This window comes from Eublepharis macularius, chromosome 4, assembly GCF_028583425.1.
Source record: "Eublepharis macularius isolate TG4126 chromosome 4, MPM_Emac_v1.0, whole genome shotgun sequence".
Taxonomy (NCBI): Eukaryota; Metazoa; Chordata; class Lepidosauria; order Squamata; family Eublepharidae; genus Eublepharis; species Eublepharis macularius.
Genome location: NC_072793.1, coordinates 132,716,889 through 132,731,039, shown reverse-complemented (window position 1 = coordinate 132,731,039; position 14,151 = coordinate 132,716,889). Strand labels below are relative to the sequence as shown.

At 40.7% G+C, this 14,151-nt stretch overlaps 1 protein-coding gene across 1 annotated transcript in view; it reads left to right on the top strand.

Annotated features, from left to right (window-relative positions):
• ITPR1 (inositol 1,4,5-trisphosphate receptor type 1) overlaps positions 1–14,151 on the top strand; it is a 282,814-nt gene that overhangs the window by 141,200 nt on the left and 127,463 nt on the right. The window contains exons 21-26 of the mRNA XM_054975949.1: positions 1,145–1,298; positions 5,542–5,729; positions 6,748–6,883; positions 9,958–10,009; positions 11,027–11,195; positions 11,292–11,462. Of these exons, the coding sequence (XP_054831924.1) occupies positions 1,145–1,298; positions 5,542–5,729; positions 6,748–6,883; positions 9,958–10,009; positions 11,027–11,195; positions 11,292–11,462 (870 nt within the window). The remainder of the gene's footprint in view (positions 1–1,144; positions 1,299–5,541; positions 5,730–6,747; positions 6,884–9,957; positions 10,010–11,026; positions 11,196–11,291; positions 11,463–14,151) is intronic.

Below are 14,151 nucleotides of genomic sequence, written 5' to 3'. Positions count from 1 at the left end.
ATGTAGTATGGAGGTTCCACAAACAGTTTGCTTCATGGTTTTGTTGTCATGAGACTATGCTCCCTCTTGCCACATTTAATCCACACGATGCTTAATGTCATCATAACATTCCTTGTTGTGCTATACAGGGATTGCAGGTTTTTTCCCCTTCATTAGATTTAAATCCAACATAATGCCAAGAAGCAAAAGGCAGTTATTACATATGAAAATGCAACAAAAAATCTTGTAAGATACTGTTAAAATATAGTTTTCTTCAATCTGCAATCTGTATCAGGGAAGCTATCAACTAATTTTAATGTACCTTTTTCGCTCTGACATGCCAATAAAGGTTGTGTGTGTGTACTAAAATATAGTACATAAAATTACAAGTTTTGGTGCCAGGTAGGGAAGGATTTCCATAGATGTGTTAGAACACCAGAAATATCCTCTGGTCACCCACCTCACTTCAGAGGGTGGAGGACCACAAATCAAGGCATCAAAACTCAACGCAGCTTCATAGGGGAGTAGGTGGTTCTTTAGGCACCCTTATCCCAGAAGGCTTAGGGCTCTTACAGTGCCATCCTAAACAGAGTTACTCCAGTCTAAGCCCATTAGATTCAAGTGGGCTTAGACTGGGGTAACTCTGCTTAGGATGGCACTGTTAGGGTAACAATCAGTGCTTTGAATTGTACATGGAAATATGCAGGTAGTCCCCACTGGCAACATAATTGCTTCCAGCCTGTGACCAGCATCTGACTGCTAGCAACCTTTCCTACTGCATTTTGGACCAACTGAAGTTTCTGAATTCTTCTCCAATGCATGTATGCAGGGCTATCAGATTTTTAACCTCCTAACAATCTTGTGGTTTACATTATGTAAGAGAGAGTGACTGGCCCAGGCTCTTAACTTCATGGCTGAGTGGGGCTTAGTTGCTGTTCCAACACAGTATCCACTGCTCCCTGTCTATGTATTTTGTTAGTGCCAGCAGGGTACATACAGATCTACATTAGTATGCAGAAATGCTTTCCAAAGCTAAACAACATGTTAATTGAAGATTAACATTAAAGATGCTTTAATGTATTTTTGTGAATTCATTGGGGAAAAGGGAAGTTCTTGAAAGTTATTCTACACATGCATTTTTTCTCTCTCTTGATTTAAAACATAGGTGGTGAACTTGGCCAGAAACCTAATTTATTTTGGCTTCTACAATTTTTGTGACCTCCTAAGACTAACAAAAATCCTTCTGGCTATTTTGGATTGCGTACATGTTGCCACTATCTTTCCTATAGCTAAAGTGGCAAAAGGAGAAGAAAGCAAAGGTAAGAGTGGCAAAAGGAGAAGAAAGAAATCCAGCGTGCATATAAAAATACTATTGGGGATAATTGGCCTGAATGCCGTTCATTCCTTTAAGCCATAGTCACAGAGTGGGTGCAACTGAATGAATGAAAGGACAGGGGGAGACTGTGCCAGGACTGGGAGAAAAAGCTGTGTGAGGAAGATATGGATCCAGCCATTGCGTGACTCTGGTTTCTTGATCCCGTTAAGACTTTTGTATGATTAGATTAAACCTCAGCATGAAAACTTCTGCATATTCTTTCAACTGTAGTTCCAACCAGAGTGTAGAGAGTGAAGAAATTAAATGCTTCTGGAACTCAAACTTAAATCTTTGATGATCAACTTCGTTTGGGTACATCAGTGTATATTCAGTGATTAACTCCATAATGCTGATGGTCAGAAATCCAGAGTTTCTTTTAATGTAAATTTTATTAATTTATAGTAAACCATTCCATGACCAAGTTTCTTCTGCAGGATACCCAGCATTATCAGCACTCAAACAACAAGCTTTGAATACCCTTTTGTACAGAACTGTTGACATCGTTTGTCCTGGATGATAATGAAAAAATAGATATTTTATTAGACAGAATTGTATTGGCCTCACAGTGGCATTGTTCATAGAATCATAGAGTTGGGAGGGGCTATACAGACCATCTAGTCCAGCCCCCTGCCCAGTGCAGGATCAGCCTAAAGCATCTCTGACAAATATTCATCCAGCCTCTTCTTGAAAACTGCCAGTGAAGGGGAGCTCACCACCTCCCTAGGCAGCTGATTCCACTTTTGAACTACTCTGACCGTGAAAAAGTTCTTCCTAATATCCAGCTGGTACCTTTGTGCATGTAATTTAAGCCCATTGCTTCGGGTCCTACCCTCTGCTGCCAACTGGAACAGCTCCTTGCCCTCCTCCAAATGACAGCCTTTCAAATACTTGAAGAGAGCAATCATGTCCCCCCTCAATCTCCTCTTCTCCAAACTAAACATTCCCAAGGCCCTGAGCCTTTCCTCGTAGGGCTCAGTCTCCAGACCCCTGATCATCCTCATTGCTTTCCTCTGCACCCTCTTGATTTTGTCCACATCCTTTTTGAAGTGAGGCCTCCAGAACTGCACACAATACTCCAAGTGTGGCCTGACCAAGGCAGTATAGAGAGGGGCTATGACCTGCGATTTCGACGCTATGGCCCCTTTGATACAACTCAAGATTGAATTAGCCTTTTTTGCCACCGCATCACACTGACTGCTCATTTTTAGTTTACACTCCACTCTTACCCCAAGATCCCTTTCACATATACTACTGCCCAGAAGTGTATCCCCCATCCAGTATTTGTGCTTCCCATTTTTGTGGCCCAGAAGTAATGCTGTGCACTTGCCTTTGTTGAATTGCATCCTATTCACTGCTGCCCACTTCTCAAGAGTATTCAGGTCTTGTTGAATTTTAATTCTATCTTCTTGGGTGTTTGCTACTCCTCCCAATTTGGTATCATCAGCAAATTTAATGAGCAGCCCTTCCACTCCTTCCTCTAGATCATTGATAAAAATATTGAAAAGTACTGGGCCCAAAACCGAGCCCTGCGGCACCCCACTGGGACACCTCCCTCCAATCTGATGAAATGCCATTGACCACCACTCTTTGGGTGCGGTCCTCTAACCAGTTCCCTATCCGCTGAACTGTCCTATAGTCCAGTCCACTGTCTTCCAGTTTGCCCATCAGAATGTCAGGGGGGACCTTATCAAAAGCTTTACTGAAATCCAGATAAAACACGTCAACAGAGTTCCCCCAATCCAGTAAGCTGATCACTCGATCAAAGAAGGAAACCAGGTTGGTCTGGCAAGATCTGTTAGGGACAAAACCATGCTGACTTCCCCGGATCGCTGAGCGGTCCTTCAGATGCTTACAGATTGATCCCTTTAAAATTTGTTCTAATATCTTCCCAGCAACAGAAGTCAGACTAACCGGCCTGTAGTTTCCTGGGTCATCCTTCTTCCCTTTCTTAAAGATTGAGATAACATTCGCTCTTCTCCAATCTTGTGGCACATCCCCAGTCCTCCAGGAGGCCTTGAAGATGATGGACAGGGGTTCTGCAAGTTCTCTAGAAAGTTCTTTCAGCACTCTTGGGTGCACCCCATCCTCCCCAGGGGATTTGTATTCATCCAGTGCTGCCAAATGCCTCTCTACAACCTCTCTGTCAATGTCAATTAGCCACTCAGGTGTCCTGGCACATTTTCTACTATCTCTAGATGTGCCTGAATTCTTCAGGGAGAAAACAGAGGCAAAAAAAGTCATTAAGCCTGTCTGCTTTTTCTCTGTCCTGCATCAGAGTTTCTCCATCTACTCCCAACAGCGGTCCAATTGCCTCTTTTACCTTGCGTTTGTTTCTCAGATATCTGTAGAAGTTTTTCTTATTGTAGCGAGCCCTCCTGGCCAGACCCGGCTCGTACTGAGCTTTCGCCTCTCTGATATCTGATCTGCAGTACCTAGTAACCCTCATATACTCCTCTTTAGAGGTCTGTCCTTCTCTCCATTTCTTGAACATTTCCTTTTTCTCCCTTAGCTTATTCTGGAGCTCTCTGTACATCCACATCGGTTTCTTGGAGCCCTTAACATGTTTCCGTCTTGCTGGGATAGTGAGGGCTTGAGCTTGCAAAAGCTCGTGTTTGAGAGCTCGTGTTCACTCGCTCCTTTCCCTTCCAGCACACTCCCTCACGGAATGACTCTCATCAAGCCTCTGAGTTCATCGAAGTTGGCCCTACAAAAATCTAACCTACGAGTCTGGCTACGAACTTCCTTGGCTCCCCACAACAACTGGAATTCAAGGAGGACATGGTCACTTCCCCCTAAGGTCCCCACCACCTTCATCTCATCTACCAATTCTTCCCTGTTGGTTAATATCAAGTGTAGTATGGCCGAGCCCCTTGTAGCTTCCTCCACCTTTTGAAAAAGGAAGTTATTGGCCAGGCAGGTCAGGAAATTGCGTGATTCATGACACTTTGCTGAGCGGGGAAGTTGAAGTCACCCATAATTACAAGGTTCTGATGTCTGGATACTCTACCAATCTGTTCAAAGAAGGCAGCATCTGTTTCTTCTCGCTGGTCAGGTGGTCTGTAGCAGACTCCAACAATAATACCCTTTGTCCTTCCTCCCCTTATTTCTACCCATATGCTTTCCACTGGGCTGTCTGCCCCATTCTCCATAACTTCTTGACAATCAAGCCCTCTCCTTACATACAATGCCACTCCACCTCCTCTTCTACCCTTCTGGTTTTTCTTGAAGAACTCATACCTATCCACTAGTACATTCCAGTCATGGGAATCACCCCACCAAGTCTCAGTAATTCCTACTATATTGTAGCCCTCTGCAATAGAAGCTCAAGCTCTTCTTTCTTATTACCCATACTTTGGGCATTGGTATATAGACACTTATAGCCTTGTACCTTTGTTTGACCTGTCCTACCCAGGTGGGTCCCCACAGTTTTCACTTCGTCATTGAAATTGCCATGTCGATCGTCCCCTTCCCCTTGCGGCATCAGTTTAAAGCTCTCCTGATGAAGTTCTTCAGGTTTGTTCCAAAAATTTTCTTCCCTGCCCTTGAGAGGTGAAGCCCATCGTGCTGGAAGACCTTCTCTAAGAAAACCTATCCCATGGTCCCAGAACCCAAAGCGCTCCTGCCGGCACCACCATCTCAGCCAACGATTCACCTCAAGTATGGTCCGCTCCCTGCGCGTTCCTCTTCCTATGACTGGAAGGATAGAAGAGAATACCACCTAAGCCCCCAATGTCCAACTGCCTTCCAAGAACTTCATAATCCTCTTTAATTCTTGTGACAGTATTCGCAGCCATGTCATTCGTTCCCACATGGATAAGCACAAACAGGTACTTATCAGCAGGCTTGATGAGTTTCGGCAGCCGGTCGGTAATATCCTGAATTCTGGCCCCCGGCAAGCAACACATCTCTCAGAATAGGGGATCTGGCCCAGAGACATGGCGTTCCATATCCCGGAGCAAAGAGTCCCCGATGACTACCACCTTCCGTTTTTTCCCACTTCCATGTGGCCCCATATCCTCTGCACACCCTCTTCCAGATCTTTGCGGTTCTCCTTCCACTCTCATCTCCGTCACCATCTCTAGCACTCGGCTGTTCTCCAGCTGAGGCCAGGTTTCTATAAACAGAAGTACTGCAGAACTCTCAAACTTACCTGTACTTCATCTGTCTGTTTTGTTCTTTCTCTGAAGGGAGCAATGTGATGAGATCAATTCATGGAGTAGGAGAGCTGATGACCCAAGTTGTACTCAGGGGTGGTGGGTTCTTGCCCATAACACCACTTGCTGCTGCCCCAGAGGGTAATGTGAAACAGGCTGAACCTGAGAAAGAGGACATCTTGGTAATGGACACTAAGCTGAAAATTATTGAAATACTTCAGGTATGCTTCCTGAACAGCTATTGTGGCTCCAAGCCTGCATTATGTACACTATCTTTTTTCATCTATTAGAAAGTTGGTGAGAAGATACTCTCATTTTGGCTAAGTTAGAAGTTCTAAATTGGAACTTTTTACTGGAAGCATAGTTGTTTCCAGTGGCTCATATGGTATAGAACATTGCATTAAGATGAAATTAAACTGTTCAGAAGTTTTGGAGCAGAACAGTCCACTTAAAATGTTGATAAGGATATGCATTCCCATGAACACCTTCTCTGGCTTAATCTGAACTATTTTGAAAGCCAGGATTTAGCACTGATTGTACTTCCATCATCAGTAATCAAAAACACTAAGGTTGGAAGCAAGGCTTTTTGACTAGAGAGTGTATTTCTAGTACCTCCCTCACACAAAATTAACTGCTGCATAGACCAGATAAATCAGAAGGAGGCTTGAAAATCTTTATGTCTGTATTGCCATCCACCATAGATAAACGAATTATGCTTATATACAGTCATAGATAATCCACAGAAATTGTAGGCTGACACTGATAATTTTGTAGTCTGAATTTATTAATACTGAAGCAAGGGTTCTACAGTATTTGGAGTCACTGCTAAACTGAATTACAGTAGGAAATAATCCAAAGTTCAAGCCATTTATTTAATACAACCAGATTTCTCTTTATTCAACCAAGCTATTGACCATTACTATTTTTACAATAGCTTAAGCTTTTGTGTTCAGTTTTAAAATTGAGAGAATGGGCAGTGGCACATGCACTTGTGTGTGTGTGCATGTGCAAGAGAGAAATATAAAATTTCAATAATTTGATTTTGGTTTTTTGCTTTAAACTAGATGCAAAAATACTTTTGGATATGTTTTAAATTTACACTGTAAATTTATTGAATATAAAGTCTGCTGCTTTTTTAAAAAAGGTGCATCTTTTAATACAATCTAAGAATATGATACAGTTGTGCTATTAAAACTAATTTGTCTGTTTTCATTTTTTCCTGAATTGTGGAATCATCAGTTTATTTTGAATGTGAGATTGGATTACAGAATCTCCTGCCTTCTGTGTATATTCAAACGCGAGTTTGATGAAAGTAATGCTCAGACACCTGATTCTCCTACAGGAAGTAATAACCAAGAGTTGCCCAATGTACCAGGTTTGTTATGACATATTCTTCTGACCTACATGTGTCTTGTGTATTAGGGATATACACTTTAAAAAATGGTATTTTTCAGATTCACATATTGGGAAGGCCATAAATACTGGCATTCCTAATATTTGGGTCCCAAAATACTAGTTTAGTATTCAGATACATTTTATTTTCCTTCAATAATCTAAAGATATTTGGCTCCAGTATTCCTTATGGGGATTTTTTCCAGGGGGAGGGGTGCTTTTTCAAGCAAACAACAACTTTACATCAGAGGGAGGGCTGACTGTCCTTTAGAGAACCTCCCAAGTTTCAAGAAGATTGGGTCAAGGGGTCCAATTCTACCGGCTTCTGAAAAAAGTGCTCTCCGCCACTCCCCATTGTTTCCTATGGAGAAAAAAAATCTGATGCCTTCTCCTGGGCAAACGCAGGAGAAACACACAAAGAGCAACCACTGACTGAAAGCCTCAGAAGAAGAACTAACAAAGCCAAACAGATTCAGAAATCCCAGCAGAACCAACATGACAGCAGAAGTCAGAGACTCCAAAAGCTTGTGGTTCTTTGCAGCAGCTTTTTTTCCCTGTCCAAAAATGGCTTCTCCAGCCCCTAGAATGATTTCCTCATAGGGAAAATGGACCCAATTATTTTTGAGTATTTTTGGAATTAACCAGAAACACCAACACAGTTCTATTTGAGAATCTTGGATTTGATTGTCATGAGGATAATAACACACTTTGTAAACACCTCTGAGTGGGTGTTAAATTGTCGTGAATGGCGGTGTATTAATCAAATGTTGTTGTTGTTGTTGTTCCAAACTATCCTCCAGAAATTCTTATAAGGTATTTTTCAGTTATATTTTCAGACTGGGTATACCAAATCACGTACCCGTCGTGATATAATGTAATCGGTATATTATAATCTAATGTAATCACATGTCCCTTGTGTGTATACTATAATGGAATATGTAAGAAATCAATGATCCTGCAGTGCTTTGCATGTTAGTGTTGGGACTGAAGTAGACCGAGGGCTGGGGTAGAAACCTTCTAATCTCTTATTTGGCACTATGGCAGAACTCAAAGGAACTGGACATGACTGTACATTGAGTAGAGATATTTCTGGCCTAAATAGAGTACCTATATATTTTGGCAGTGACCAACAATAGGAGTCCATTTGATTTTGTTCATTTAAGGGCAACAGGATTCATCTTGGTGATTCATACATCTTCTGTTTGGGTTTCTTTAGTAATGTCCAAATGGGAAATTCTCTCATCTTCTCTCAGTGAGACATATGAGCTCCATACAGACATCTGGAACTCATGTAATCTTATTGTGGGAAGTATGCGCAAGTTGTCTTTGGACAATACACAAAAAGCACAGATGAGCAGCATATTGGTAGTTTGTTCATTCTCTGGCATTTTTAAAAAGTCCAAAGCTGCCCTTAATATGGTTTGTCAGTGGTGTTTGTTAATATAATGTTCCATCTTCTTCAGTTCCCAATTGAAGTTGCTACAAGTTGTGTGTTATATTTCTTCCCTGCTCCCCAAACTTCACCATGTTCTTTACAAACTAACATACATATGGGACTACTAAAAGCATAGTGGTTTCCACTGCTGCAATATGTATTTTAAAATTATATACCCCATTGATATTAGTTTGTAATTGGTGTACTGAATATTTTGCATAAAAATAGTGAATTTACATTCAAAGTCTGCATGTGCTTATATAGCTTATTAAAATATGCAAAGTTGTGCTTGATTTATTATGATGTCATTATTTCAATTTTTCTTTTTTTTCTGCAAAGGAGGCAAAGTAGTGGTAGAATGGTGGTGTCTGGTTGCCATATAGGAGGTACATGTAGGATGCAAACATGCCTTCTAAAAATAAAAAAGTTTTCACATCTCTGCAGTCATGAGATATAGGCTCCTTTTTAAAAACTGAGGATTAAACAAAATCAAATTTGATGCTCAGCTTTTTCAAAGACAGATTGCAGCTGTGGGTGGTGGGGAGGGGAGAGATTTAGACTAAGGTTACTGTGTGGGATGTGTAGAAAAGAAGAGATTGTACCCTTGCATTTTGTTGATTTCACATTGCCCACACCCTGGACTGGTGTTAGCTCTGGAAGAGAAAAAAGGCCTATCCCCATCCCCCTTTCAGGGCTAATAATGGTCTTGGAGAAGAATAGTTTTCATAGGAAAACTGCATTGACTGGGCCATTCACACATCTTCTAGTGTCTTGGCCGTGAGATGTTCAAGATTCTACAACCATTATAAAATATTTACAAAATGTTATTCACATTTCTGTGCACATTGATCCTTGAAATAATACTAGCCTTTATTGATCTGCTTGTATAACAAATCAGTCTCTTATCATACATTTTTCTGTTAAGCAGAAATATCCCTAAATGCATAGTTAGTTTTGCTAATTCCTATTTTTTTTTCTCCCTGAGCTGATAAGAAATGTACTTCTAGGATCAAAACTAACTTTGCATTTTATATCACGCAAGGTGCTTTTCCCCCTTCCCTTTCTCTTTGTTGGGATCTGTGAATGGCCCTTCCATCAAGTCTGTTCTCTTGTAATAAATAGCTATCATAAGCCATTTATGTTGATCCCAAAGATAGTTTTGGCAGTGTGCCAAAATTCAACATTCCTGCAGTTAGTAAAACTTATTGTAAGGTTACAATTTCACAGAAGAATTTCACAGTTCTGCTAGTGGGGCTAGATGTGCTGCCTGTTGGCAATTGGCTGCTTTGCGCTCAACAGGCTCTTTAAGAATCTCAGGGAAAAATTTTTCTATAGTTTCAGTGGTCGATGATCTCCCTAGCTATGGAGATCATGCAAACTGGATTGAATTGGCTCCACCTGCTAAGTTCATATTATGCCTTTGGAGTAGAAAAATAAGCTTACTTTGCATCTCCTTTCATGGAGAACCGCTTTGCCTTTCAGCTAAGGATTCACCTAATCCATTTACTCAAATCTCTCAGAAGAAAAGAGTGATAGATTTTTCTATAGTCAATTTATTACTCATTGATTTAAGCTGTTTTCAACCAAACATAGAACACAGCTTTTTTTTTTCTCCTTTACAGGAGCACTTGACTTTGAACATATTGAAGAACAAGCAGAGGGCATATTTGGAGGCAGGAAAGTATTTCTTAAGCTGTAGTTATGTGCTTTAGTCTTCCTCTGGAGAGCCACAATTCACAGTTCTTCGGGGGATCAAATCTTTGTACTGATCATGACAGCATTTTCAAGTCAAAACTTGGAAATAATAAAATAATTATCTTATATCTGTTTAAGGCCCTTTCTAAGTGAGAGCAGAGTGAGGACGGGACAGAATGTATAGCATTGTCCCAGATGAGGACTTGTAGTACACTATCCTGCCTCCCATGATGGAGTTGGGCTCGGAAAATTTTGAAAGAGAACTGTTATCTGTTGCTTTTCACACCTTACACAACTTCAGCATCAGCAATGATTTGAGGGTGGAGCTCATAAATGGTGGGTGAGAGAGAGCTTTTCTAGTGTTTATGAAGACTTTAAATAGTTTGATGGAGAGGCAAAGCCAAGAGTGATCTGATACAGGAAAAATAAATTGCTATTTTAAAATAAACTTTAAACATTTTTTTTTACAAAATGGCAGCTATATAGCTGTGGTCTCACTCTTCATCAGTGATTCCATAGGTACAATCCCCTATGGCACTCTGTATGTAATAAAAGAGATGGTTAAATGTAGAAGGAAGGGTGATTTCCACACTATTAGGTGCAAGCCAGGGAACGATGCAGGAGAGAGTGTTGTCTGTGACAAAGTATATTCCAAGAAGTTTGCTAAACCTAATATCTCTGGAAGTAAGAAGCCTTTATTGTGTTAATTATTTTCAAGTAACAGAACTGGAGGTGGAATTGTAATGAGAGATTGGTGTTGGCTTTGAGATAAGAACTGAATTTGCTATTTGTTTTATATTCTAAGTTCATTACTGTAAAACAAAAAAAAATGCAGTGTAAAAAAAGGCATTCTCTCATCCCCCATTTCCGGTTAACTTCATAATATTGTACCATGTTTGTAACTGTCTCTGGTTTCTCTCCCTACAGTAGACAGTCCCAGTTAGGGAAGTTTCTTAAACCTTGAGAATATATGATATTCTATTTTTCTGTTTTTTTTAGTGAAGAGAATACACCACTAGATTTGGATGATCATGGTGGTAGAACTTTCCTTAGAGTATTGCTTCACTTAACAATGCATGATTATCCTCCGCTTGTGTCTGGTGCACTTCAGCTACTCTTCAGGCATTTTAGTCAGAGACAAGAAGTCCTTCAAGCCTTTAAGCAGGTAAACGTCTCTCCATTACCCCAACCCCCATTTTCTCTGCATTTTCACTGTAAATGCAAGTGTGTTATGCAACTAATGGGCTGCAATTCATATAAGGTTCAACTACTTGTTACCAGCCAAGATGTTGACAACTACAAGCAGATAAAGCAAGATTTGGATCAGCTAAGATCTATTGTGGAAAAATCAGAGCTCTGGGTGTACAAAGGCCAGGGACCGGATGAGACTATGGAGGTTGCAGCTGGAGAAAATGAGCATAAGAAGAAGGAGGTAAGAAGTGCCTTTTGTCTTGACTTCTGGAGCAGGTGTAATGTGGCTATGAGTGTGAGCTAAGAGATGGGAAGTCTCCAGTTCAAATGTCACCTCAACTGGGACTAATGAGATAATGGCCTTAGGCAAGCCTTGCCTCTTAACATGCTGTCATTGCCTGTCCTGCCCCTTTCTGCAATACCGGAAAACTAAACAGTGGCCTGGCTTTCAGGGCTCTGGTAAAGACGACTGAGATAAGTAATATAATGTGCTTTAATCACTTGAACAAATGTGATTTTCAAGATAACTCATTGGTGTCTTGCCCATTCCATGTATGAAACATGCTTTCTTAAGTTCCTCTCTGTTCCTGCAGCTCTTCAGTGCTCAGAAAGATCACTCCCAGGATTGTGGAACTCACGTGATGAATAGCTGCATGGGTTGGTGGTGGGGCTGGAATGAGGAAGTGAAATCACTTCTCCTTCCTCTTCTGCATGCTCCACTGTGCTGAGAAAAGGGACTTATTTCACCCCCTGGTTGTTCTTCAGCCCATTGATCTGCACAGCATTTCCTCACATGGATCCTGTGGCCCCAGACTTGATCTTTTGAGGGATTGGAAGGGGATGGAGAAATGGAGAAGGATGTGGGAAAACAACATATACATATGGTTGAATACATGCCATTTTGTAAAAAAAATTAAGTATTTTTAAATGTGACCCATATATCCAGGAATCTTAGAGCCTGGATAATCTAATTAGTTTCATGTACTGTCCAACGGAGTAATTTGTATAACTATGTTTGTATTTCTTGGTTTAAGTTTTTGTTTTGGTATGTTGCATGTATGTGTGTGTTGTAGAAAGCATCCGTAGGAAAGTGATGTGCCTACATCTTATACTACCTGCTCATTCATTTCCCTATTTACATGGTTAGTTGGACATAGAGGGCACAACTAGATGTGAACATTTTCCCAGATTCACCCCAGGGATGCACCTTCATTTTATAGTCCTGAGAAAAGACATTTAAGTGTGCCATGTAGCTCTGCTTATGGTTGGGACAATCATGCTTCAAATACAGTGATGGAATCTGTATTTGATATGAAGGATTGCTTTGAAAACAGGGAGTTTACTTTTGAGTATTTCTGATCATGTGCTGTCATTAGTCTTCAGTTGAATGTGTCCGAATGATGACATTGATGGAATATTTTCCAGTATTGCCTAATGGGCTGGGTTTGTATTTACAGAGGAAGTGGGTGTTGACATTTCCCACCTTATTACTTCCCATTTAACATGGTCCTCCTATCTCTAGTAGGTTTCTGTCCAAAATTTTCACTTGAGCGTGATGATGATAATCAGTAGCATTCCTTATTGTTCACTTACTCCTCCTATTAATTGCCTTTTCTTACTAATTCCACTCCCCCCCACCCCCGTTTCATTCACACCCTCTCTATTCCTTGTTCATTCTTTAACCTTATTTGTTATTAATGTCTCTGAAATGTTTCTATCTTGCCTTGTCTTCTCAGACTCAAGGCATCTATTCACTGTAAGGTTGATGAAGTATAGAGGACATTGATGGTACCCCAAAGTGTCTTACTCAGGTCTGGTTCTAATGTGCATTGGAAGAGTCATAGATTTCCCATGAGAAACTTTAATTACTATTTGCTGCTTCATTGAGGGGGTTTTCTGAAGTTATGCTAGATGGCTTTGCAAGCCTGTTGTCACTGTGCTGCAAGAATACTCTAAATTCAGCATAGAACACAATGGGGGCTAGGGAATGGATAGGAAATAGAAATATCTAAATCTACATGGAAAAGCTATTAGACAATCTGTTGTTGTTGGATTAGGTTACAGCAAACTACTCTGGAAATTATATTCGAACCCAAACAGATTGTATTAATGGAGCACTGAATGTGACTGATACCTATTGGATATGTGCTAAAGGGGTGGGCACCACTTGTTCTGCTCCGATTGTGTCCTGTAATTAATTTGATGTGGCTGGAAGTTTTTAGATTGTAAACAGGTTGTTCTTCAACTTGCTTACCTAACAAAAGAGGCAGGGAACCCCTAAAATGCATGTCAGACTGTTTTGCTTGGTGTGCCAGACTAGTTCTGCACCCTAACGATTAAGATGAGCACCTGAGATGCTGATGGGGCTAGTGACATGAGAGAAGGAGCCTGGCTTGATGTTTCTCTCATGGCCTCCTGATCCCAAGGTGACCCCCTGAGACAATGGGACTGCTGTTGGCCATGGCTTTCTCCACTGTGTCTGGCTGGGATAAGCCCTCATCTTTCTCCATCCCACTTGTTTGCTGGCACATCACCTTCATACTTTGATAGTGCTTTATTTTCAGTATTTGGACCTAAAAGGTTAACTGCCCTATTTTAGGGTATCTTCCATGAATATGGGACAGATTGGCAGTGTTGCAGCTCAGATGTATTTACTTAATTACCAGGAAAATATTAATGAAAACTTGTAGGACATTCTGGAATGCAACCATTGGATTGAAGCAATCTCTGAAAATGTCATATACAGCTGCAAAATGAAGTTGGTTACTTTTCCATCTGAACTAATGGTGAAGCAACATTTCCTCTTAAAATGATTTCATTCACAATCTCTAAAGAAATTATTTAAGTGTTAATACTAAAAGAATTTGCACAGCTTCCTTAGAATGATAACCATATCCTTTTAGTTTCTCCTCCTTCGTCCCTTACTTTTT